Raw genomic sequence first — 27,998 nt, 5'->3', positions numbered from 1 at the left:
TCGGAGAAAATATTCAAGAAAGGAAAGTCCTGGGCGAACGATTCGTCAATCGAAAAAAAAATCAAAGCAACCACGACCCGGATTGGATGGGGTCGAGGGCGTGGACTCCCTCCACCGCCACTGCGGCAATCGCTGCACCTCGAGCCGCTTTCGAGCCGCCCTCTGCCGATACCGTGGCCATGGCTGCACCCCGGACCGGACGCGCCTGGCCGGCCGGCCTCTACCGCAAACCGCCTCCGCTGGCCTTGCTCTACGACCGCGGGTCTACAGCAGTCGCCGCTTCGCTCCGCTTCTACTGCCTTCTTTGTCGGTCGCGCCTCGCCTCTTCTGCCGCTATGGCCAAACCGCCAACAGCCGGGCCGCCGTGGACTAACCTCGCCGCAGCCCTCCTCCACGTCGGCCGCGCTGAACCGGCCACGGCCGCGCCTCTTCAACCCGTTGCTGTCGCGGACGCATCACGTCGACCCGTCGGAGTACCCTTGTTGCAACATCCGAGTCGCCAAAACGCTTCTGAGCATCTGCAAGTCGCCATTATGGCCACGTTAAGCTGCCGCCGGCGAGCCGTCGATCGTTTTTTCCACTGCTGTTTGCAAACCGGCTCTCTTTCTTGGGTCATTTCTTCTGCCCCGTTCTAGGCGTCGCCGCGGCCTCACTCACCGCTGCTGCCATGGGTCTCTACTGCGGCTTCAGCCCGGCGGAGTTTTTACCTTGAAAGCACATGGTGTGAATATGGAATCGATGAGCGGCCACCGGTCCTATTTTTCTGTGATTAAAACTGTTGTGAAGTTTTGGCCATATGGATCAAGGATTCAAGTGTTGATCAATGCAAAAAACAAAGTCTGATGGATTCCCCAGCTCCTGCTGCTTCCTATCAATCCAAAGGCGTACTACTACTCTGAAGGATAGTGCTACTACAAAGCCACGCAAAGACAAGTACGTGGAGCTTAAAAAATATATTTAAAAAATTGGGAAACAACCAACTATTCGGAAGACGATTCCGCTATCGAGCCGTCGTTGCTCTGCTGGTTGTCCGCCTTTGCGGCTGGCTTCAGCCGCTACAGCTGAGTCGCCGCTGGTGCCAGAACCGGCCTGCTGCCACCTCCTCGCCCGCTGAACCGCCGCGGCATTTGCCTGTCTTCGAGTCGCCGGCGCCTCGACACCCTCCTCCGACTGCGTCGGCCTCCAAATCGTTGAGTCGCCTTCAAGCTGATTCCGGCAATGGCCTGCCTCTACCCCCGTCCAAGCCGCTGCTCCAATCACGGCCGAAACCTCAAGCTGCTGGCCGCCTCATGAGCTGCATCAACGTTTCAAGTCGCCTCCGCAGAGCCGCCAAGCCGCATCCGAGCCGCCCGCGTTCTGCAGCACCGAGCCGGCCGGACCACGGCCGTCGCTGTGCCGTTCTGCTGCAGCCCGCCCTCGCCGGTCGTCTTCACTCCGAGTCGCCCCAAGCCTCTGTTGCAAGCTGGCCGCGGCCGCTGCCGACAAAGCCTCGTTTTCTGGAGCTGCTGCTGTCGCGCGCTGTGCCTTCTGGAGCTACTAGCACGTTGCGCCTCCAGAGACGCCACTGATTTCGTCGCCATAGCCGCACCAGACCGCCTCGCCTCGAGTTGCTTCTACGGTTCTGGATCAATAGACTACCACTGCGGGCATATATACAAACCTGCGTTTGTTATGAAGTTTTAATCACGTGAGGGAGCAACATGCTGGTTATATATTGCAAGCCGGGATGCAACCTCTTGTGCAGTTAATTATGGACACAAAGCCCGTTTCTTTACTTGAGAGCTAGGCGTCCTACTCACTGCTGCCATCGTTCGGTGTGCAAGGTTATAAAATCCCAGATCAATGAAACATCTGCCAGCCACACAAGGAAATCTAGAAGTACGACAGGGATCAAGCTGGATACACGTACATGCAAGAGGGAGTACTGGTCCATGGAAGAATCAGTCAGCAAATAACCTGTGTTCAAGCCGCCGTTTTCCCTGCTGTGGCTGTAAGACGGCCACACCTCTGCTACTACGGTCAACAGTTGTGCCCCACGACCGTACTTCAACGACCCGCCGGAGCACCCTCGTCAGAACGGACTCACCTCCAAGTCGTTGTGCCTTGAGCCGGACCTTTGCTGCAGCTGGCTTGCGCCATCGCCTCTGAGCCGCCATGTCACGCTTGACCCACACGGCCGGCCTGACTAAGTGCCCAGCCAGGACTGCAAATCAGCACCTTCAAAATATCAAGACAAAAGTATGGAGGAGAAAACATGCAGTACATGTATCAGTTGATGCTGATAGTCTGCGTGTAGATCATCTATCGTCAAAATGAATTAGGTGCTATTTATCCTATTTATTTTTGAGTACATATTAATTCATCCAAACAAAACTATTTTGCCCTGCGGTATTTTATATGCAGGAGAATTATTCATTATAAAGTGGCATTATAACGCAGAGATGGAGGTGCGCCTACATCATTCGGCACAGGAGGTCGTCCTTACTCAACGGACTCCTGCACCGGCTTACAACGCCATGGCCATTTCTCGCGACCGCACCGGTTGAAAATGCCACGGACGACTCGCCTGTCTGCTATCGCGACCGGTTCACACGTCCGCACCGGCTTACAACAAGGAGGACAACTTGCTCGTCCACACCGGCTTATAACACCGCGACCGACTCATCTGTCTGCTCCCGCGGCCGACTCGGCCATGATTGATTTCAGATTCACCATGGTGATCGTCAACTCCGCGGTGATAATTACTGGCCTGACGCATCAGGTGAAATCCATCCATTATATTTTATATTATATATTGCTTTCTTTAAAAGAGAAATTACTCTGGCTTGCAAGTTCTCCAGTGCAGGACAAGTTATATCACTGAGATGCTGAATGGCTCATACCGGTTTATATCACTGTCAAATACGGAGAGACTCAAGCCAACTCCTCGAATAGTCTTAAGACTCGGGGGCTACAATGGCATGACTCGGCAAAATTGGCCAGTATCAATAATCATGAACTCTGGGTCATTGGAGGAAAAAATAACCCGGCCCCGGAGACTACTGCTTTATTGGCGAATATTTAAAGGCCGTCAGAAAATTTCCGGCTTAAAAAGAAGGATTCCGATTTAATATCCGGCTTAAGGGAAAGTTATCTCCCACAAAGCTTTGAAGCTCTAGATAGCCGGTTCAAAATACCGGTTCAAGAAGAATTTATCTCTTGTAAAAAGTTAAAGGTTGCCCAAGAGGACCTGTTGCCCCGACGCACGGTTCAAACATGGGTGTTCTGCCTTATGGGCTCATCTTCATATAATTACTTGGGGGCTTCCTGTTCAAACATAGGTGTATTCACCAAAGAGAACATGGCGTTACTACCCTCTTGATGCGGCTATCAAGACAATATTATCATCAGGGGCCAAAGAGAGTTTGTTGCACACCACAACTCAAACATAGGCACCCGGCGAGCACAGGTCGGAAATATATCACATGGGAGCTTCTGCTTGCAAAGCGAAGTCCTGTCCATTAATCCGGCTATCACGCCACAACAAAGCTTGGGAGCTTCACACCCAAAGGGCCAAAGAGAGTCTTGTTGCTACGCACAACTCAAACATAGGCACCCATTGAGCACAGCTCACAAAGTTACTTGGGGGCTCTTTGTGTAAAGTAACAAAGAGTTTGAAAGGGCCATTGTAATTGGGTATCGACCCAAGGCTTGGAAGCCTGGTGTATTCACCTAAACCCCGGGTTAACCTGCCTTCGTCAAGTAAGCCACTCCTATCCAGGTAATCCTGGCATGACCCGCCGAACGTTTGACAAGTTACTCTTATACAGACCCTGAACTTGTCAAAGTTAAAACAATGATTGGTTAGTTGGAGGCCCATCTTAAAAGGCTTTGTCAAATGGTTTAACTCAGCGGCCTGGCAGCCCATGAAAAGCCTCGAGTTTGGGCCTGGCAGCCCTTGAAAAGCCTCGACTACAAGTTTTTTCATTTGCTTTTTGTCAAAGTTTCTTCTCCTTTGATAAGGTTTTAAGGTAAACTGGCGTCCATTGACCCGGTCAAACTATAAGTCATTTCATCAGTCCGGTATTTCTTAACCAGGCACAAGCTTTCAACTATCAGTTGTTAGTACAAACTCAATTATAAACCGGAGTTTTCTTAGCCCGGTCTGGCGTTGATTATAAGTTGCCAGGATAATTATCCAGTGTTTATTAAACCGGTCTGGCTTTGGACTATAGGTCGCCAGTATATATTTTTGGATTGTGCCATTGGAATCATGTGCTTATAAATCATTGAGTATATTATTCAAATCTTTAAATAGCCAACATGGCTGGATTTTTTATTATGGTTATCAACAGATGAGGTATTCAAAGTCGCTTTGGCTCAATGGCTATTATTTTATCAATGGATAGGAATTATTCTACATTAAAGGAATAGTCCCGAGTCGTTGCAGGTTTACGACCCGGCACTTGGGGGCTACATTATTCAAGTTGGGATTACATCAAATACACAAGTCTCATGTCGCTGCAAGCATGCACCATGATACTTGGGGGCTAATGCAAAATCATTGTTGGCTCACTTATTTGAAGACCCGACTCATCACATCGTAATGAGTCGGCCCTTGGGGGCTACCAATTGCTCCTGTCAACAATTCAAGGTACACGAATTTTCATCTATTATTGAAGGATTCACTGCTCAGTTGGTAAAGCACAAAGCTCTCAACCTTGTGGACGTGGGTTCAAGCCCCATGATGGGGGTTACATCGTATAATGTTATGGAAGAATATATCAAGTCCCATCTCAATCTTATCTTATTGATCCGGCCCTTGGGGGCTACACATTGCTGCTCAAGTTTACATGATCATATTTACAAAATCCCTGCTCATTATTGCATAATAACCCGGCCCTTAGGGGCTACACTAGTTGAAGTTTTTATGAGCATAAGGCAATTTCAAGTCCCAGGTTGCTGCAAGCATGACAACCCGGCACTTGGGGGCTACATATATGGGATACTCAGTTTTGACTGGTGATTGAGACGAACAAACCGGGATTTCTTCAAGCTTGTGACATTCGTATTTGAAGCAAGTCTTAAGTTGTTGCTATGCTACCTTCTTAAGACTTGGGGGCTACAAGTGATAGGCATATCAGAGGTATATTTTCAAGCTTGATATTAACTACAATTATGACCTGGTGCCGTCAATATTTGTAAACCGGTAATGATAAACCGGCAAGTTCAAGTCTTAAACCGGCACAGTTTGACATTCTCAAACCGGCAAGTTCTACATTCTTAAACCGGCTGAAGATCAAATGAGTATTTCAAAGGCCAATATTTTTGTTAAGCATTGGGAGCTGAAGTCAAAGGAGTTATTCTTCACAATATTTCACAATGACAAACCGATGTTAGCAAATTGATTATGAAGCTGGTCTATTGACTCGGATTTTATAGAAGAAGGAAGTGACAAGGACTTAAGGATAATCAAGATCAGTTTAACATGGATAAATCCAAATTAAACTGGGGGCTAATGTCGAGGATATACCCCGTGGTATGACCCGGCTGGAGTTGTAAACCGGCTGGGACTTGGTAAACCGGCGGATGGTAAACCGGCGGAGAGTTAAGACAGAGAGTCAAGACAGATGGCTAAGACAGACGATAAACCGGCTGGTGTTAAACCGGCAGACAATGGTAAACCGGCTGGTGTTAAACCGGCAGACAATGTTAAACCGGCAGACAATGTTAAACCGGTAGACAATGTTAAACCGGCAGACGTTAAGAAGCCCAGGAAGGGAAGTCAGAATAGTTTAAGTTAAAGTCCGAGTTGGACTCCACATGTAACCCGCTCCTTCAACATATATAAGGAGGGGCAGGGCACCCCAAGAGGGACAAGTTCCACAAGTTGGACAAGTTAGGTTTAGACAATAGCTCTCGAGATAGAGCACTCTTGTAACCATGGTCATCATCATCAATATCAATGAAGCAGGATGTAGGCTTTTACCTCCACCATGAGGGGCCGAACCTGGGTAAAACATCGTGTCTCTCGTCCCGCTCAACCCCTCTCAAGCTACCACATAGATGCGTTGGTCTCGCGACTAAGTCCTGACACTAAGGACATCTGCCATGACAATTCCAGGACATCCTGCCTGGGATCCTCCTAAACTACTCCTGGTCGTTGTCAGCGGGCTCCACGTAGTAGTAGGCACCTCCCGAGTAGTAGTAGTAGTAGTAGTAGTCGTCGACGGTGGCGTCTGGCTCCTGGGCTCCAACGTCTGGTCGCAGCAATCGGGTATAGAAAGGGGAAAATAAGGAACAAAGCAACCGTGAGTACTCATCCAAAGTACTCACAAGCAAGGAGCTACACTACATATGTATGCATTGGTATCAAATGAAATAAGGGTATCATATGTGGACTGAACTGCAGAATGCCAGAATAAGAGGGGGATAGCTAGTCCTTTCGAAGACTACTCTTCTGGTAACCTCCATCTTGCAGCAGAAGAAGAGAGTAGATGGTAAGTTCACCCAGTATCATCGCTTAGCATAATCCTAACCAATGATCCTTCCTTCGTCGCCCTGTGAAAGAGTGATCACCGGTTGTATCTGGCACTTGGAAGGGTGTGTTTTATTAAGTATCCGGTTCTAGTTGTCATAAGGTCAAGGTACAACTCCGGGTCATCCTTTTATCGAGGGACATGGCTATTCGAATAGATCAACTTCCCTGTAGGGGTGCACCACATAACCCAACACGCTCGATCCTATTTGGCCGGACACACTTTCCTGGGTCATGCCCGGCCTCGGAAGATCAACACGTTGCAGCCCTACCTAGGCACAACAGAGAGGTCAGCACGCCGGTCTAAACCCTATGGCGCAGGGGTCTGGGCCCATCGCCCTTTTCACACCTGCACGTTGCGAACGCGGCCGGAGAGCAGACCTAGCAACCTCCATTACAAAGGAAGTTGCATTACGCGGTCCAACCAGGCACGCGCCGCTCAGTCGCTGAAGTCACGAAGGCTTTGGCTGATACCACGACGTCGAGTGCCCATAACTGTCCCCACGTAGATGGTTAGTGCGTATAGGCCAGTGGCCAGACTCAGATCAAATGCCAAGATCTCGTTAAGCGTGTTATTTTGAAATAAGCACGGACGCCGACCAGGGCCAGGCCCACCTCTCTCCTAGGTGGTCTCAACCTGCCCTGTCGCTCCGCCACAAAGTAACAGTCGGGGGCCTTCGGGAACTCAGACCCACCTCTACCGGGATGGAGCAACCTGCCCCTTCAGCCCCCAACATCGGAATCACTCGCGGGTACTCCTACGAGCCGACCCAACGTTAGTCACCACCTGTATAGCATGTATATATGTATAAGTCTATACCCGTGATTACTTCCCGCGTGATCACGGCCCGATAGTATAGCATGGCAGACGGACAAGAATGTAGGGCCACTGATGATAAACTAGCATCCTATACTAAGCATAAGGATTGCAGGTAAAGTTAACAATAGTAGTAGCAAGGACAGGCTATGCATCATGATAGGATTAACGGAAGCAGTAACATGCTACACTACTCTAATGCAAGCAGTATAGAGAAGAGTAGGCGATATCTGGTGATCAAGTGGGGGGCTTGCCTGGTTGCTCTGGCAAGAGAGAGGGGTCGTCAACACCGTAGTCGTACTGGGTACCAGCAGTGGCGTCAGTCTCATAGTCTACCGGAGAGAAGAGGGGGAAGAAACAATGAATACAATGCAAACAGATGCATAACGATGCATGACATAACAAGTAGCGATGCTAGGTGTGCCCTAACGCGGTATAAGGTGATACCGGTGAAGGGGGAAGACATCCGGGAAAATATCCCCGGTGTTTCGCGTTTTCGGACAGATGAATCGGAGGGGGAAAGTTGCATGTTCGCTATGCTAGGGATGCGTGGCGGACGAACGGGCTACGTATCCGGATTCGTCTCGTTGTTCTGGCAATTTTCATGCACAAAGTATTTTCATCTAAGTTACGAATTATTTTATATTAATTTACAAAGATTTTAACATTTTCAAGAATTAACAGATTTAATTTAATTTAGCAAACGCAATTATGATGTCAGCATGACATCAGCGTGATGTCAGCAGGACCAAAGGTTGACTAGGTCAACCCTGGCAATTGGGACCCATTCGCCATAGACTAAGCTAACTAATCATGATTAATTAGTTTAATTAGTGATTTAGTTTAATTAATCAGAATTGATTAATTTTATTATTCTTTTTTATTATTCTTTTTTTAATATCGTTCTTTGGGCGAGGCCCATATGTCATAGGCCCTAAGGGCCATAGCAGGTTTGGGCGCGGGCTTGCGGGTGCCTGGGCGCGGGCGCCCATGAAGGCCGGACCTGGGCACGTACGGCACCAGGGGCGGCTCGGGCTCCAGCGGCCGAACGAGGCCACCGGCCGACGCAGGCAATTTGCGCGGGAAGGGCCGCAGCGGCCAGCGAGCGGAGGGGTCGGCGGGTCACAACCTGGGGGGTTGCGGGGCGACGCGGTTGTGCATGGGCACGAGCGGCAGCGGTCGCCGCGCGACGAGCGCGAGCGCGCGCGCAGATGGGAAGCGGGGGGTAAGCGAAGGGGGGCGTGGGGTGAGCAAAGGGGCAGCCTGGCGCGAGCCACGAACGACCCGGGCGGGCGTCGAGCGCGGCAAGGACGGCGACTGCGGGGGCGCGACGCGGCGGAGCTTGTCGGGACGGTCGGGAGCGGCGAGCAGCGGAGGGAACGAGCACAAGGCGAGGGGAAGAGAGAAGGGGCGCGGCTCACGTCGGGTGGTGGAGGGCACTGGCAGTGGGCTCGGGGACGTCCAGTGAGGCGGAGCGGGAGGCAGGCCGACGGGGTAGACGACAAGGTGGAGGCGGCGGCGTCGTGGCGAGGTGGTCCTCCAGGCGATGGTGACGGCAGGAGGGCGACGGGGTGGCTCCGGTGAGGCTCGCGGAGCTCCAGGCGGCAGTGGACGGCGATGGGCGGACGCCGGGTATCGGGGGCAATGGGATCGGGCCGATCCCGATCCAGACCGATGGGGAAGGAGAAGGGGATCGTGGGGGAGTGGGGGGAGTGGAGAGTGGGATCGGGCTAGGGTTTCCGTTGCGAGGGGATAAGGGAGTGAGTGGGGGCGGCCTGGGCCAGGTGGGTCGGAGTGGGCCGTTTCGGCCAGGGTGCTAGTGTTGGCCGGCTGGGCCGCTTGGCCGTTTGGCCCAGTTGGCTAGGAGGCTTCCTTTTCACTTTTTTTTGTTTGTGTTTCTTTTCTTTTATTGATTATTTTCTGTTTTCGTTTATAATTCCTTTTATATTAGTTTTATGAAATATCAATTTACCACCTAAATTAGTATCATCAATATAGGCCACTGCCAAACCTAGTTTGTAGCCGAAATATATTAGTTTAACATTTTCCTAATTTCAAAAGCAATTAAATTATTATTTTAGCCAATGTTTTTGATTAGTCTAGGGTAGTCAAGCATTTTACAAAATGTTGTTTCTCCACCAATATTACTAACTAATTATTTGTCACATCCAGAACATTTTGGTTTTAATATTTGAAAACTTTTATTGTTGAACTTGAATTTGAATTTTGAATCCGAACGGGATTGAATCATCGCGAGATTAACAACTGTAATCGTGGTGACGTGGCATTGTTAGCAGAGATTGTCGGAAATATTCCCTAGAGGCAATAATAAATTAGTTATTATTATTTTATATTTCATTGTTCATGATAATCGTTTATTATCCATGCTAGAATTGTATTGATAGGAAACTCAGATACATGTGTGGATACATAGACAACACCTTGTCCCTAGTAAGCCTCTAGTTGACTAGCTCGTTGATCAATAGATGGTTATGGTTTCCTAACCATGGACATTGGATGTCGTTGATAACGGGATCACATCATTAGGAGAATGATGTGATGGACAAGACCCAATCCTAAGCCTAGCACAAGATCGTGTAGTTCGTATGCTAAAGCTTTTCTAATGTCAAGTATCATTTCCTTAGACCATGAGATTGTGCAACTCCCGGATACCGTAGGAGTGCTTTGGGTGTGCCAAACGTCACGACGTAACTGGGTGGCTATAAAGGTGCACTACGGGTATCTCTGAAAGTGTCTGTTGGGTTGGCACGAATCGAGACTGGGATTTGTCACTCTGTGTAAACGGAGAGGTATCTCTGGGCCTACTCGGTAGGACATCATTATAATGTGCACAATGTGATCAAGGAGTTGATCACGGGATGATGTGTTACGAAACGAGTAAAGAGACTTGCCGGTAATGAGATTGCACAAGGTATCGGGATACCGACGATCGAATCTCGGGCAAGTATCGTACCGATAGACAAAGGGAATTGTATACGGGATTGATTGAATCCTTGACATCGTGGTTCATCCGATGAGATCATCATGGAGCATGTGGGAGCCAACATGGGTATCCAGATCCCGCTGTTGGTTATTGACTGGAGAGTTATCTCGGCCATGTCGGCATGACTCCTGAACCCGTAGGGTCTACACACTTAAGGTTCGATGACGCTAGGGTTATAGGGAAAGTATGTACGCGGTTACCAAATGTTGTTCGGAGTCCCGGATGAGATCCCGGACGTCACGAGGAGTTCCGGAATGGTCCGGAGGTAAAGATTGATATATAGAAAGTATGGTTTTGGCCACCGAAAGTGTTCCGGGCATCATCGGTAGTGTACCGGGACCACCGGAGGGGTCCGGGGTCCACCAGGTGGGGCCACTAGCCCCGGAGGCCTACATTGGCCAATAGTGGGAAGGGACCATCCCCTAGGTGGGCTGGGGCGCCTCCCACCAAGGCCCAAGGCGCCTCCAAGAGGGGAGGGGGGCAAACCCTAGGGCAGATGGGCCCTAAGGCCCATCCCAGGTGCGCCTCCCCCTCTCCCCCTTGTGTCCGCCACCCTAGATGGGATCTGGGGCTGCCGCACCCCTTGGGGTGGGAACCCTAGAGAGGGCGCAGCCCCCTCCCCTCCCCTATATATACTTGAGGTATGGGGGCTTCCCAACACATGATTTGATCTCTCTCTTGGCGCAGCCCTACCTCTCTCCCTCCTCGTCTCTCGTAGTGCTTGGCGAAGCCCTGCTGGAGTCCCGCGCTCCTCCACCACCACCACGCCGTTGTGCTGCTGCTGGAAGGAGTCTTCCTCAACCTCTCCTTCTCCCCTTGCTGGATCAAGGCGTAGGAGACGTCACCGGGCTGCACGTGTGTTGAACGCGGAGGCGCCGTTGTTCGGCGCTTAGATCGGAATCAACCGCGATCTGAATCGCTACGAGTACGAATCCTTCATACGCGTTCTTGCAACACTTCCGCTTAGCGATCTACAAGGGTATGTAGATGCACTCTCTTTCCCCTTGTTGCTAGATTACTCCATAGATTGATCTTGGTGATGCGTAGAAAATTTTAAATTTCTGCTACGATCCCCAACAGAGATTACTGTAGCTTAATTATCCGGGCGTCAAAATTCTCCTCCACTACAAGAAATCTCATCCCGAGATTGAAGCAGGGAGTAAGGGGGAAAGTTCAGGTTACGATATTCTAAGGGATCTTCTCGAAGAAGTTAATCCCTTTCGTTGATGTCTTCAATTCTTTATTCCAATGCATCATGATGAAGTTGTCGTTCTTCCTTCAGGAACTTCACCGTACTTACGAAAGGGTAAGAAGGGAAAACTCGATATGGATGGATTCTAACAAGATCGAGCATCAGACGATTAACTCAGGGAAGAAGCATAAGTATCTTCGATTTGAAACTTAAGAAGATATCGAGAGCAAAGTAAGAAGGTACCCTGAGAAGCTTCAAACGGATAGGCAACCGTTCGATGCCTAATCAGAAGGTGAAAGGGTTTCAGGGCAACGAGAATAGGTATTGCGCCTCATACCAGAATAGATCACTAGACAGGTGGTCCGTGAATTACATACGAATTCAAGCGCGAGGAACAACCTTGGGAACAGGTGGTGTATAGGAGAGTCAGGTTTCGATCCTGTGGAACTGTGGGTTATGGGCCCACCATGTGGGATAAAAGTAGGAGTGGTGACATCTTGCATGGTCACGATTGCAAGGCATGTCAAAGGCTAGCCTGTCAGTTATGTCGGCAACAACATCGATACCAAGGGCGAGGGACGAAGAGAACCATTTTCCTTGCTCGTTGAACGAGGCGGACCAATAGGCAAAGTTCTCGTCCATCGGTGGTTACCGGAATGTCATCAACAATAGTAACATGTTCTTGCTGACAGAATTGTACACCGAGGTGTTTACATAAGCAGGAGAATATTGCTGCTTAGATCATATAGATCACAAGAAAGGTTCAAACAAACAATGGAAAGTAAAATATGATTATCATATTAAACAGAACAATGGAAAGGAAAATGTGTTAAAACACATATTTCAGGGGTATATCCTTTCCAAGGACAAGCGGAGCATGATGTCCAAGACAGGATAGAAAGTAGAAAACCATTAAGGTAAGGGGAAGGGATTTCATGATATTACCCATACAATGGTGTTTGGATAATTGAGCAAGAAAACATTTAGCATTGGGCTTCAAATGTTCTTGTCGAAAATCGGAGTACCACGGACATGCTTCGAGATAGCATTGACATGATCTTCAAGCAAAGGTCGGACTTTGGAAACACAAGGGATACATCAGGAACAACTTATAGAATAAGTCTTACAATTTCCTCATGCAAGAATGGATAACCTTGCAGAAAAGGAAACTATAACAATAGGTCCTCCGGCCAGGTGTGCTAGGCATGACATCACCTTACGAGGTCATATAAAGACCAATGTTATAACTCTTGGAAATATGTTCCAACCATCATATCTGACCGAGATTCAGATCTGATTGGTGTCAGGATACCTCAGACTCAGGATGCCTGAGAAGAAAATGTGTGACAAATTGACGAGAAGGCATTATAAGATTCTCGGGAAATGAACTATGGGAGCGAGTTCTGAAACAAGAGTTCATTAGTAAACCAAGGAGAGGATGAGGAGGTGGCTGATGGACTCAGCAACAATTCATTGAGAATTTCAAAGGATGGATTTCCACAATTATGTGAACAAGGAGATAACATTTGTTAGATCAAATGGTATAATGAGATATGCTCGAGGAAAACATACCCAATTAAACATCAGTTGAAAGGTGCACCCAAAATATGGGCTTATGTAGCATGACCGATGTTAGAATGGTGATTCGATAACCAATGGTCTAAGGATGAAATGTCGACCATTAACTTCAACGCAATAGGGTTACTAGAAGTTTTGAATTCACACCTCATAGTTCAATGGTTGGTAATCCGGTTAGAAACAACACGTGACCAAGATATGAATGGAGATGGCAAGAAGTATTACTGCACCAAGAATTTCCTAAGAGGTGGAGCAGTCCTCACAACATCCTTGACATAAAAGACAGTAATACTTCAAGGTAGAACATAATACAAGTTGGATAGCAAGTTGCATCCATAACATGAACAAGTTTGTGATGAACGGAAGGCAATAAGGCGATCGATGATAACATAAATCATTGGGGGAAAGGATGGTATTTCTCATCATGAATTCAATTGATATCCTGGAAGAGCTCAGAATGCTGATGGTGATCACGACACATTTGTCGAGAGATTTCATGAAGATGTAATCGATCGGCGATGACATCAAGTCAAACGAATTATGAAGCGAAAGGTTATTGGAACCACGGTTAGGTCTCAAACTCGGAATCAAGTTTGTTGTTCAAGGAGAAATGATACGACGAGGAAGATCGATGTAAGATTAGCTCACCATCGAAAGTTGTGCTTCGGGATTAAGGACCAGGTAGCACAGTTAAAATCGGCACGATAATGACATAGCCGAGCAGGCTAGGAATGACGTGATCGAGTTCAAACTCGTAAGTAATGAAGGTTACCAAGAGTTTAATCATGGTGTGGACTCAATTCAGTTATCGATGTCTTTGAGTGTTTAATAATTCAGAGCTCATGGAAAAAATGGAATCAAAGAGAATTCGGTACTTGATGAAGAACTCATAAGAAGTTATGCAGTTCCGTAATAATCTTGAGATACCAGGGGGTAATACTCGATGACAGATCAAAATAGTGGTTGGACTGGGGTATTGCTCTGCGGAGCACAAGTGCTTAAACTTGCACGAGAAAAGGTATTTAAAGGAGAACATGGTCGGAACCACGATTGCAAAGGATCAATTCACCGATATCAAAAGATATTTTATCAAGGAAATAGTTACTATTACAAGAAGCTTCCATGATAGGATCTACATCGTGTCCATGGACATGAACACAAAGTTCAAGGTCGACTCCCACTTCCTCAATGCATAACCTTTCATTCACTTCTCGCTCTTATTAAAAAGGAATTGATTGTGGAAACCTACCTGGGGAATTAACAGAGGAGTATGACCCGTGAAAACTTTCGGGTTCACACAGATTAAGGAAGGCATAGGTTCAAGCCATCGGGGCTTCTTAGAACATATACCACGAACTTCAGGAGTAAATAACACAAGCTCAAAAGTAGAGCATGGTTGACAAAGCAGAGCATACAATTTACCAAAGGCATTATATACCCGTGGAAAGGCTCACAAGGTTATTGAATATGACGGACGATGTCGGATGAAATCCAACAATGGATCAGGCGATCCACAACGGAGCTGATGTGAGTATCAGTACTCAATCAGAGGAAGAAAGAATGCACAGGCATCATAATATAAAACATCTGAATAATTCGATGCTTAGATAACAAAGGAATTATGATTTCCAAAACAAAGGATCAGAAGCAGACACTCTGATCAAGGATAGATAAGTTGGATAGACCAGTGGCACAATTGACGACAAATAGTTTGGTCGAGAACCAGCTCATGTTCAAAATGACGTTTGAGCCGGAAAGATAATTTAAAAGGATCAACTGATGATTACATGCATTCGCACTCATGTTGAATCAATAGGATCAAAATGATGGTGTCTAAGGATACTAACGAATATTGCCAGACATATGGAAAGCCTCCATAATGCAAGCAGACAAATATTGCAGAGCAATAAGCTACTGAGGATTTTTGGAGGATCGAATAGTATTTCGAAGACCATTGTGAAACACATGAACAACTGGGGATGAGCGGATACTCGATAAGGGCATGAAATTATCCGTAGGGGTATTCAGGTGGCAAGGAACTGCAAGGCAGTAGGCACAAAATATTCTTGGAACAATAGAGAGAATTTTCGATGTATCTTTTAATAACAAGATCAATGGGATTTGAAAGGGCAAGTGTATGTAGTTATCCATAATGATATAACAGTGGTAGGGAATTTCCAAAGGCGATGGGCATAAAGTCTCGAAAGAGTAGCAGAGAGTAACTTTGAAATCTTCTGGTGCAGCCGATGATCATCTGGTCTGAAAGGGCTCTTCGGATGGATGTGATCACGAGACCCTAAAGTTAGATTTTAGCAAATTCATTTAACCCGAAATAGGGGAGAGACTAGAGTCCCAGAGTAAAGATCGAGGAGTAAAGGATCCTAGTACCACCCAATGGCGACGTGGGCCCGTAAGCCGCACAACCATGTTAATAAAAACCTTTTCAATGACTAGACTCAACTTAGGCCAAGGAGTTGGAAGGGGGATTCCTACAGGCAGTCGGCTCTGATACCAACTTGTGGCGCCCCCCATTCAATCATACACTAATCATACACGCAAACGTGTACAATCAAGATCAGGAACTCACGGGAAGATATCACAACACAACTCTACAAATAAAATAAGCCATACAAGCATCATATTACAAGCAGGGGCCTCGAGGGCTCGAATACAAGAGCTCGATCATAGAAGAGTCAGCGGAAGCAACAATATCTGAGTACAGACATAAGTTAAACAAGTTTTCCTTAAGAAGGCTAGCACAAACTGGGATACAGATCGAAAGAGGCGCAGGCCTCCTGCCTGGGATCCTCCTAAACTACTCCTGGTCGTCGTCAGCGGGCTGCACGTAGTAGTAGGCACCTCCCGAGTAGTAGTAGTCGTCGTCGATGGTGGCGTCTGGCTCCTGGGCTCCCACGTCTGGTCGCAGCAATCGGGTATAGAAAGGGGAAAAGAAGGAACAAAGCAACCGTGAGTACTCATCCAAAGTACTCGCAAGCAAGGAGCTACACTACATATGTATGCATTGGTATCAAATGAAATAAGGGTATCATATGTGGACTGAACTGCAGAATGCCGAAATAAGAGGGGGATAGCTAGTCCTTTCAAAGACTACGCTTCTGGTAACCTCCATCTTGCAGCAGAAGAAGAGAGTAGATGGTAAGTTCACCCAGTATCATCGCTTAGCATAATCCTAACCGATGATCCTCCCTTCGTCGCCCTATGAAAGAGCGATCACCGGTTGTATCTGGCACTTGGAAGGGTGTGTTTTATTAAGTATCCGGTTCTAGTTGTCATAAGGTCAAGGTACAACTCCGGGTCGTCCTTTTACCGAGGGACACGACTATTCGAATAGATCAACTTCCCTGCAGGGGTGCACCACATAACCCAACACGCTCGATCCCATTTGGCCGGACACATTTTCCTGTGTCATGCCCGGCCTCGGAAGATCAACACGTTGCAGCCCTACCTAGGCACAACAGAGAGGTCAGCACGCCGGTCTAAACCCTATGGTGCAGGGGTCTCGTTAAGGAAATATGCCCTAGAGGCAAAAATAAAGTTATTATTTTATTTCCTTATATCATGATAAATGTTTATTATTCATGCTAGAATTGTATTATCCGGAAACATAATACTTGTGTGAATACATAGACAAACTAAACGTCACTAGTGTGCCTCTACTTGACTAGCTCGTTAATCAAAGATGGTTATGTTTCCTAACCATAGACATGTGTTGTCATTTGATTAACAGGATCACATCATTAGGAGAATGATGTGATTGACATGACCCATTCCATTAGCTTAGCACCCGATCGTTTAGTATGTTGCTATTGCTTTCTTCATGACTTATACATGTTCCTATGACTATGAGATTATGCAACTCCCGTTTGCCGGAGGAACACTTTGTGTGCTACCAAACGTCACAACGTAACTGGGTGATTATAAAGGAGCTCTACAGGTGTCTCCAAAGGTACATGTTGGGTTGGCGTATCTCGAGATTAGGATTTGTCACTCCGATTGTCGGAGAGGTATCTCTGGGCCCTCTCGGTAATGCACATCACATAAGCCTTGCAAGCATTGCAACTAATGAGTTAGTTGCGAGATGATGTATTACGAAACGAGTAAAGAGACTTGCCGGTAACGAGATTGAACTAGGTATTGAGATACCGACGATCGAATCTCGGGCAAGTAACATACCGATGACAAAGGGAACAACGTATGTTGTTATGTGGTCTGACCGATAAAGATCTTCGTAGAATATGTAGGAGCCAATATGAGCATCCAGGTTCCGCTATTGGTTATTGACCGGAGACATGTCTCGGTCATGTCTACATTGTTCTCGAACCCGTAGGGTCCGCACGCTTAACGTTACGATGACAGTTTTATTATGAGTTTATATATTTTGATGTACCGAAGTTTGTTCGGAGTCCCGGATGTGATCACGGACATGACGAGGAATCTCAAAATGGTCGAGACATAAAGATTGATATATTGGAAGCCTATGTTTGGACATCGGAAGTGTTCCGAGTGAAAACGACATTTTACCGGAGTACCGGGAGGTTACCGGAACCCCCCGGTAACCTAATGGGCCTTAATGGGCCTAGTGGAGGAAGAGGAGAGGAGGCCTAGGGGCTGCCGCACGCCCCTCCCCCCCAAGTCCGAATTGGACAAGGAGGGGGCGGTGCCCCCCCTTTCCTTTCTTCCCTCTCCTCCTTCCCCCCAAGTCCTAATCCAACTAGGGAAAGGGGGGAGTCCTACTCCCGGTAGGAGTAGGACTCCTCCTGCGCGCCTCCTCCTAGGGCCGGCCACACCCCCTTGCTCCTTTATATACGGGGGCAGGGGGGCACCTCTAGACACACAAGTTGATCCTCGTGATCGTTTTCTTAGCCGTGTGCGGTGCCCCCTTCCACCATACTCCTCGATAATATTGTAGCGGTGCTTAGGCGAAGCCCTGCGACGGTAGAACATCAAGATCGTCACCACACCATCATGCTGACGGAACTCTTCACCGACACTTTGCTTGATCGGAGTCCGGGGATCGTCATCGAGCTGAACGTGTGCAGAACTCGGAGGTGTCGTACGTTCGGTACTTGGATCAGTCGGATCGGGAAGACGTACGACTACTTCCTCTACGTTGTGTCAACACTTCCGTTGCCGGTCTACGAGGGTACGTAGACAACACTCTCTTCTCTCGTTGCTATGCATCACCATGATCTTGCGTGTGCGTAGGATTTTTTTTGAAATTACTACGTTACCCAACAGTGGTATCAGAGCCTAGGTTTTATGTGTTGATGTTATATGCACGAGTAGAACACAAGTGAGTTGTGGGCGATATAAGGCATACTGCTTACCAGCATGTCATACTTTGGTTCGGCGGTATTGTTGGATGAAGCGGCCTGGACCGACATTACGCGTACGCTTACGTGAGACTGGTTCTACCGACATGCTTTGCACACAAGTGGCTGGCGGGTGTCAGTTTCTCCAACTTTAGTTGAACCGAGTGTGGCTACGCCCGGTCCTTGCGAAGGTTAAAACAGCACCAACTTGACAAACTATCGTTGTGGTTTTGATGCGTAGGTAAAATTAGTTCTTGCTTAAGCCCGGAGCAGCCACGTAAAACTTGCAACAACAAAGTAGAGGACGTCTAACTTGTTTTTGCAGGGCATGTTGTGATGTGATATGGTCAAGACATGATGCTAAATTTTATTGTATGAGATGATCATGTTTTGTAACCGAGTTATCGGCAACTGGCAGGAGCCATATGGTTGTCGCTTTATTGTATGCAATGCAATTGCGCTGTAATGCTTTACTTTATCACTAAGCGGTAGCGATAGTCGTGGAAGCATAAGATTGGCGAGACGATAATGATGCTACGATGGTGATCAAGGTGTCGCGCCGGTGACGATGGTGATCATAACGGTGCTTCGAAGATGGAGATCACAAGCACAAGATGATGATGGTCATATCATATCACTTATATTGATTGCATGTGATGTTTATCTTTTATGCATCTTATCTTGCTTTGATTGACGGTAGCATTTTAAGATGATCTCTCACTAATTATCAAGAAGTGTTCTCCCTGAGTATGCACCGTTGCGAAAGTTCTTCGTGCTGAGACACCACGTGATGATCGGGTGTGATAGGCTCTACGTTCAAATACAACGGGTGCAAAACAGTTGCACACGCGGAATACTCAGGTTATACTTGATGAGCCAAGCATATACAGATATGGCCTCGGAACACGGAGACCGAAAGGTCGAGTGTGAATCATATAGTAGATATGATCAACATAGTGATGTTCACCAATGAAACTACTCCATCTCACGTGATGATCGAACATGGTCTAGTTGATTTGGATCACGAGATCACTTAGAGGATTAGAGGGATGTCTATCTAAGTGGGAGTTCTTTAGTAATATGATTAATTGAACTTAAATTTATCATGAACTTAGTACCTGATAGTATCTTGCTTGTTTATGTTTGATTGTAGATAGATGGCCCGTGCTGTTGTTCCGTTGAATTTCAATGTGTTCCTTGAGAAAGCAAAGTTGAAAGATGATGGTAGCAATTACACGGACTGGGTCCGTAACTTGAGGATTATCCTCATTGCTGCACAGAAGAATTACATCCTGGAAGCACCGCTGGGTGTCGGGCCTGCTGCTGGAGCAACACCAGATGTTATGAACGTCTGGCAGAGCAAAGCTGATGACTACTCGATAGTTCAGTGTGCCATGCTTTACGGCTTAGAATCGGGACTTCAACGACATTTTGAACGTCATGGAGCATATGAGATGTTCCAGGAGTTGAAGTTAATATTTCAAGCAAATGCCCGGATTGAGAGATATGAAGTCTCCAATAAGTTCTATAGCTGCAAGATGGAGGAGAACAGTTCTGTCAGTGAGCATATACTCAAAATGTCTGGGTATAATAATCACTTGATTCAATTAGGAGTTAATCTTCCAGATGATTGCGTCATTGACAGAATTCTCCAATCACTTCCACCTAGCTACAAGAGCTTCGTAATGAACTATTATATGCAAGGGATGAATAAGACAATTCCCGAGCTCTTCGCAATGCTGAAAGCCGCGGAGGTAGAAATCAAAAGGAGCATCAAGTGTTGATGGTCAACAAGACCACTAGTTTCAAGAAAAAGGGCAAAGGGAAGAAGAAGGGGAACTTCAAAAAGAACAGCAAGCAAGTTGTTGCTCAGGAGAAGAAACCCAAATCTGGACCTAATCCTGAAACTGAGTGCTTCTACTGCAAGCAGACTGGTCACTGGAAGCGGAACTGCCCCAAGTATTTAGCGGATAAGAAGGATGGCAAGGTGAACAAAGGTATATGTGATATACATGTTATTGATGTGTACCTTACTAATGCTCGCAGTAGCACCTGGGTATTTGATACTGGTTCTGTTGCTAATATTTGCAACTCGAAACAGGGACTACGGAATAAGCAAAGATTGGCTAAGGACGAGGTGACGATGCGCGTGGGAAATGGTTCCAAAGTCGATGTGATCGCGGTCGGCATGCTACCTCTACATCTACCTTCGGGATTAGTATTAGACCTAAATAATTGTTATTTGGTGCCAGCGTTAAGCATGAACATTATATCTGGATCTTGTTTGATGCGAGACGGTTATTCATTTAAATCAGAGAATAATGGTTGTTCTATTTATATGAGTAATATCTGTGGTCTATTCTTATTAAATCTCGATAGTAGTGACACACATTCATAATATTGAAGCCAAAAGATGCAGAGTTGATAATGATAGTGCAACTTATTTGTGTTACTGCCGTTTTGGTCATATCGGTGTAAAGCGCATGAAGAAACTCCATAGTGATGGACTTTTGGAACCACTTGATTATGAATCACTTGGTACTTGCGAACCGTGCCTCATGGGCAAGGTGACTAAAACGCCATTCTCCGGTACTATGGAGAGAGCAACAGATTTGTTGGAAATCATACATACATATGTATGTGGTCCGATGAATATTGAGGCTCGTGGCGGATATCATTATTTTCTCACCTTCACAGATGACTTAAGCAGATATGGGTATATCTACTTAATGAAACATAAGTCTGAAACATTTGAAAAGTTTAAAGAATTTCAGAGTGAAGTTGAAAATCATCGTAACAAGAAAATAAAATTCCTACGATCTGATCGTGGAGGAGAATATTTGAGTTATGAGTTTGGTGTACATTTGGAACAATGCGGAATAGTTTCGCAACTCACGCCACCCGGAACACCACAGTGTAATGGTGTGTCCGAACGTCGTAATCGTACTTTACTAGATATGGTGCGATCTATGATGTCTCTTACTGATTTACCGCTATCGTTTTGGGGTTATGCGTTAGAGACTGCCGCATTCACGTTAAATAGGGCACCATCAAAATCCGTTGCGATGACGCCTTATGAACTGTGGTTTGGCAAGAAACCAAAGTTGTCGTTTCTGAAAGTTTGGGCTGCGATGCTTGTGTGAAAAAGCTTCAACCTGATAAGCTCGAACCCAAATCGGAGAAATGTGTCTTCATAGGATATCCAAAGGAAACTATTGGATACACCTTCTATCACAGATCCGAAGGCAAGACTTTTGTTGCTAAATTCGGAAACTTTCTAGAGAAGGAGTTTCTCTCGAAAGAAGTGAGTGGGAGGAAAGTAGAACTTGATGAGGTAACTGTACCTGCTCCCTTATTGGAAAGTAGTACATCACAGAAAACGGTTTCTGTGACACCTACACCAACTAGTGAGCCCAGATTCCGCAAAATGGCTTGAAGCCATGAAATCTGAGATGGGATCCATGTATGAGAACAAAGTGTGGACTTTGGTTGACTTGCCCAAATATCGGCAAGCAATTGAGAATAAATGGATCTTCAAGAAGAAGACTAACGCTGACGGTAATGTTACTGTCTACAAAGCTCGACTTGTCGCAAAAGGTTTTTGACAAGTTCAAGGGATTGACTACAATGAGACCTTCTCACCCGTAGCGATGCTTAAGTCTGTCCGAATCATGTTAGCAATTGCCGCATTTTATGATTATGAAATTTGGCAGATGGATGTCAAAACTGCATTCCTGAATGGATTTCTGGAAGAAGAGTTGTATATGATGCAGCCAGAAGGTTTTGTCGATCCAAAGGGAGCTAACAAAGTGTGCAAGCTCCAGCGATCCATTTATGGACTGGTGCAAGCCTCTCGGAGTTGGAATAAACGCTTTGATAGTGTGATCAAAGCATTTGGTTTTGTACAGACTTTTGGAGAAGCCTGTATTTACAAGAAAGTGAGTGGGAGCTCTGTAGCATTTCTGATATTATATGTAGATGACATATTACTAATCGAAAATGATATAGAATTTCTGGATAGCATAAAGGGATACTTGAATAAGAGTTTTTCAATGAAAGACCTTGGTGAAGCTGCTTACATATTGGGCATTAAGATCTATAGAGATAGATCAAAATGCTTAATTGGACTTTCACAAAGCACATACCTTGACAAAATTTTGAAGAAGTTCAAAATGGATCAAGCAAAGAAAGGATTCTTGCCTGTGTTACAAGGTGTGAAATTGAGTAAGACTCAATGCCCGACCAATGCAGAAGATAGAGAGAAAATGAAAGATGTTCCCTATGCTTCAGCCATAGGCTCTATCATGTATGCAATGCTGTGTACCAGACATGATGTGTGTCTTGCTATAAGTCAAGCAGGGAGGTACCAAGGTAATCTAGGAGTGAATCACTGGACAGCGGTCAAAAACATCCTGAAATACCTGAAAAGGACTAAGGATATGTTTCTCGTATATGGAGGTGACAAAGAGCTCATCGTAAATGGTTACGTTGATGCAAGCTTTGACACTGATCCGGACGATTCTAAATCGCAAACCGGATACGTGTTTACATTAAACGGTGGAGCTGTCAGTTGGTGCAGTTGTAAACAAAGCATTGTGGCAGGATCTACATGTGAAGTGGAGTACATAGCTGCTTCGGAAGCAGCAAACGAAGGAGTCTGGATGAAGGAGTTCATATCTGATCTAGGTGTCATACCTAGTGCATCGGGTCTAATGAAAATCTTTTGTGACAATACTGGTGCAATTGCCTTGGCAAAGGAATCCAGATTTCACAAGAGAACCAAGCACATCAAGAGACACTTCAATTCCATCCGGGATCTAGTCCAGGTGGGAGACATAGAGATTTGCAAGATACATGCGGATCTGAATGTAGAAGACCCGTTGACTAAGCCTCTTCCACGAGCAAAACATGATCAACACCAAAGCTCCATGGGTGTTAGAATCATTACTGTGTAATCTAGATTATTGACTCTAGTGCAAGTGGGAGACTGAAGGAAATATGCCCTAGAGGCAATAATAAAGTTATTATTTTATTTCCTTATATCATGATAACTGTTTATTAGTCATGCTAGAATTGTATTATCCGGAAACATAATACTTGTGTGAATACATAGACAAACTAAACGTCACTAGTGTGCCTCTACTTGACTAGCTTGTTAATCAAAGATGGTTATGTTTCCTAACCATAGACATGTGTTGTCATTTGATTAACAGGATCACATCATTAGGAGAATGATGTGATTGACATGACCCATTCCATTAGCTTAGCACCCGATCGTTTAGTATGTTGCTATTGCTTTCTTCATGACTTATACATGTTCCTATGACTATGAGATTATGCAACTCCCGTTTGCCGGAGGAACACTTTGTGTGCTACCAAACGTCACGACGTAACTGGGTGATTATAAAGGAGCTCTACAGGTGTCTCCAAAGGTACATGTTGGGTTGGCGTATTTCGAGATTAGGATTTGTCACTCCGATTGTCGGAGAGGTATCTCTGGGCCCTCCCGGTAATGCACATCACATAAGCCTTGCAAGCATTGCAACTAATGAGTTAGTTGCGAGATGATGTATTACGAAACGAGTAAAGAGACTTGCCGGTAACGAGATTGAACTAGGTATTGAGATACCGACGATCGAATCTCGGGCAAGTAACATACCGATGACAAAGGGAACAACGTATGTTGTTATGCGGTCTGACCGATAAAGATCTTCGTACAATATGTAGGAGCCAATATGAGCATCCAAGTTCCGCTATTGTTTATTGACCGGAGACATGTCTCGGTCATGTCTACATTGTTCTCTAACCCGTAGGGTCCGCACGCTTAACGTTACGATGACAGTTTTATTATGAGTTTATATATTTTGATGTACTGAAGTTTGTTCGTAGTCCCGGATGTGATCACGGACATGACGAGGAGTCTCGAAATGGTCGAGACATAAAGATTGATATATTGGAAGCCTATGTTTGGACATCGGAAGTGTTTCGAGTGAAAACAACATTTTACCGGAGTACTGGGCCTTAATGGGCCTAGTGGAGGAAGAGGAGAGGAGGCCTAGGGGCTGCCACACGCCCCTCCCCCCAGTCCGAATTGGACAAGGAGGGGGGCGGCGCCCCCCCCCCCTTTCCTTTCTTCCCTCTCCTCCTTCCCCCCAAGTCCTAATCCAACTAGGGAAAGGGGGGGAGTCCTACTCGCGGTAGGAGTAGGACTCCTCCTGCGCGCCTCCTCCTAGGGCCGGCCGCACCCCCTTGCTCCTTTATATACGGGGGCAGGGGGCACCTCTAGACACGCAAGTTGATCCTCGTGATTGTTTTCTTAGCCGTGTGCGGTGCCCCCTTCCACCATACTCCTCGATAATATTGTAGCGGTGCTTAGGCGAAGCCCTAAGATGGTAGAACATCAAGATCGTCACCACGCCGTCGTGCTGACGGAACTCTTCCCCGACACTTTGTTGGATCGGAGTCCGGGGATCGTCATCGAGCTGAACGTGTGCAGAACTCGGAGGTGCCGTACGTTCGGTACTTGGATCGGTCGGATCGGGAAGACATACGACTACTTCCTCTACGTTGTGTCAACACTTCTGTTGCTGGTCTACGAGGGTACGTAGACAACATTCTCCCCTCTCATTGCTATGCATCACCATGATCTTGCGTGTGCGTAGGATTTTTTTTGAAATTACTACGTTACCCAACATCTGGGCCCATCGCTCTTTGCACACCTGCACGTTGCGAACGCGGCCGGAGAGCAGACCTAGCAACCTCCATTACAAAGGAAGTTGCATTACGCGGTCCAACCCGGCGCGCGCCGCTCAGTCGCTGACGTCACGAAGGCTTCGGCTGATACCACGACGTCGAGTGCCCATAACTGTCCCTGCGTAGATGGTTAGTGCGTATAGGCCAGTGGCCAGACTCAGATCAAATACCAAGATGTCGTTAAGCGTGTTATTTTGAAATAACCATGGACGCCGACCAGGGCTAGGCCCACCCCTCTCCTAGGTGGTCTCAACCTGCCCTGTCGCTCCGCCACAAAGTAACAGTCGGGGGCCTTCGGGAACTCAGACCCACCTCTACCGGGATGGAGCAACCTGCCCCTTCAGCCCCCAACATCGGAATCACTCGCGGGTACTCCTACGAGCCGACCCGACTTTAGTCACCACCTGTATAGCATGTATATATGTATAAGTATATACCCGTGATTACTTCCCGCATGATCACGGCCCGATAGTATAGCATGGCAGACGGACAAGAATGTAGGGCCACTGATGATAAACTAGCATCCTATACTAAGCATAAGGATTGCAGGTAAAGTTAACAATAGTAGTAGCAAGGACAGGCTATGCATCATGATAGGATTAACGGAAGCAGTAACATGCTACACTACTCTAATGCAAGCAGTATAGAGAAGAGTAGGCGATATCTGGTGATCAAGTGGGGGCTTGCCTGGTTGCTCTGGCAAGAGAGAGGGGTCGTCAACACCGTAGTCGTACTGGGTACCAGCAGCGGCGTCAGTCTTGTAGTCTACCGGATAGAAGAGGGGGAAGAAACAATGAATACAATGCAAACAGATGCATAACGATGCATGACATAACAAGTAGCGATGCTAGGTGTGCCCTAACGCGGTATAAGGTGATACCGGTGAAGGGGGAAGACATCCGGGAAAATATCCTCGGTGTTTCGCGTTTTCGGACAGATGAATCGGAGGGGGAAAGTTACGTGTTAGCTATGCTAGGGATGCGTGGCGGACGAACGGGCTGCGTATCTGGATTCGTCTCGTTGTTCTGAGCAATTTTCATGTACAAAGTATTTTCACCTGAGTTATGAATTATTTTATATTAATTTATAAAGATTTTAACATTTTCAAGAATTAACAGATTTAATTTAATTTAGCAAACGCAATTATGATGTCAGCATGACATCAGCATGATGTCAGCAGTACCAAAGGTTGACTAGGTCAACCCTGGCAAGTGGGACCCGTTCGCCATAGACTAGGCTAACTAATCATGATTAATTAGTTTAATTAATTAGAATTAATTAATTAAATTAATTAATTAATTAATTTTATTATTCCTTTTTTTAATATCGTTCTTTGGGCGGGGCCCATATGTCATAGGCCCTAAGGGCCATAGCAGGTTCGGGCGCGAGCTTGCGGGTGCCTGGGCGCGGGCGCCCATGAAGGCCGGACCTGGGCACGCACGGCACTAGGGGCGGCTCGGACTCCGGCGACCAAACGAGGCCACCGGCCGACGCAGGCGATTGGCGCGGGAAGGGCCGCAGCGACCAGCGAGCGGAGGGGTTGGCGGGTCGCAGCATGGGGGGTTGCAGGGCGGCGCGGTTGTGCACGGGCACGAGCGGCAGCGGTCGCCGCGCGACGAGCGCGAGCGCGCGCGCAGATGGGAAGCGGGGGGTAAGCGAAGGGGGGCGTGGGGTGAGCAAAGGGGCAGCCTGGCGCGAGCCACGAACGACCCGGGCGGGCGTCGAGCGCGGCAAGGACGGCGACTGCGAGGGCGCGACGCGCGGAGCTCGTCGGGGCGGTCGGGAGCGGCGAGCAGCGGAGGGAACGAGCACGGGGCGAGGGGAAGAGAGGAGGGGCGCGGCTCACGTCGGGTGGTGGAGGGCACTGGCTGTGGGCTCAGGGACGTCCGGTGAGGCGGAGCGGGAGGCAGGCCGGCGGGGTAGATGACGAGGTGGAGGCGGCGGCGTCGCGGCAGGTGGTCCTCCAGGCGATGGTGACGGCAGGGGGGCGACGGGGTGGCTCCGGTGAGGCTCGCGGAGCTCCAGGCGGCGGTGGACGGCGACGGGCGGACGCCGGGCGTCGGGGGCAACGGGATCGGGCCGATCCCGATCCAGACCGATGGGGAAGGAGAAGGGGATCGTGGGAAAGTGGGGGGAGTGGAGAGTGGGATCGGGCTAGGGTTTCCGTTGCGAGAGGATAAGGGAGTGAGTGGGTGCGGCCTGGGCCAGGTGGGTCGGAGTGGGCCGTTTCGGCCAGGGTGCTAGTGCTGGCTGGCTGGGCCGCTTGGCCGCTTGGCCCAGTTGGCTAGGGGGCTTCCTTTTCACTTTTTTTGTTTGTGTTTCTTTTCTTTTATTGATTTTTTTCTGTTTTCATTTATAATTCCTTTTATATTAGTTTTATGAAATATCAATTTAGCACCTAAATTAGTATCATCAATATAGGCCACTGCCAAACCTAGTTTGTAGCCGAAATATATTAGTTTAATATTTTCCTAATTTCAAAAGCAATTAAATTATTATTTTAGCCACTGTTTTTGATTAGTCTAGGATAGTCAAGCATTTTATAAAATGTTGTTTCTCCACCAATATTACTAACTAATTATTTGTCACATCCAGAACATTTTGGTTTTAATATTTGAAAACTTTTATTTTTGAACTTGAATTTGAATTTTGAATCCGAACGGGATTGAATCATCGCGAGATTAACAACCGTAATCGTGGTGACGTGGCATTGTTAGCAGAGATTACTGTAGCTTAATTATCCGGGCGTCACACTTTGCCCTCGCTCTCCCGTTCCCCTTTATCTCGTCGCTCATTGCCCTTAT

General features: G+C 47.1%; 1 protein-coding gene across 1 annotated transcript; it reads right to left on the bottom strand.

The window, feature by feature from the left end:
* Positions 1-12: 12 nt before the first annotated feature.
* On the bottom strand, positions 13-26,751 carry LOC125532907 (anther-specific proline-rich protein APG-like). Its single transcript, XM_048696771.1, has 4 exons — positions 26,595-26,751; positions 8,756-9,064; positions 1,957-2,203; positions 13-1,660 (listed from the first exon to the last, which is right to left on the bottom strand). Exons 1-4 carry the CDS (start codon positions 26,749-26,751, stop codon positions 1,627-1,629), a joined length of 747 nt encoding a protein of 248 aa, XP_048552728.1. The 3' UTR covers positions 13-1,626.
* Between the last annotated feature and the right edge of the window lie 1,247 nt (positions 26,752-27,998).

This window comes from Triticum urartu, chromosome 1 (assembly GCF_003073215.2).
Source record: "Triticum urartu cultivar G1812 chromosome 1, Tu2.1, whole genome shotgun sequence".
Lineage (NCBI taxonomy): Eukaryota > Viridiplantae > Streptophyta > Magnoliopsida > Poales > Poaceae > Triticum > Triticum urartu.
This window is presented reverse-complemented; position numbering and strand designations above follow the sequence as displayed.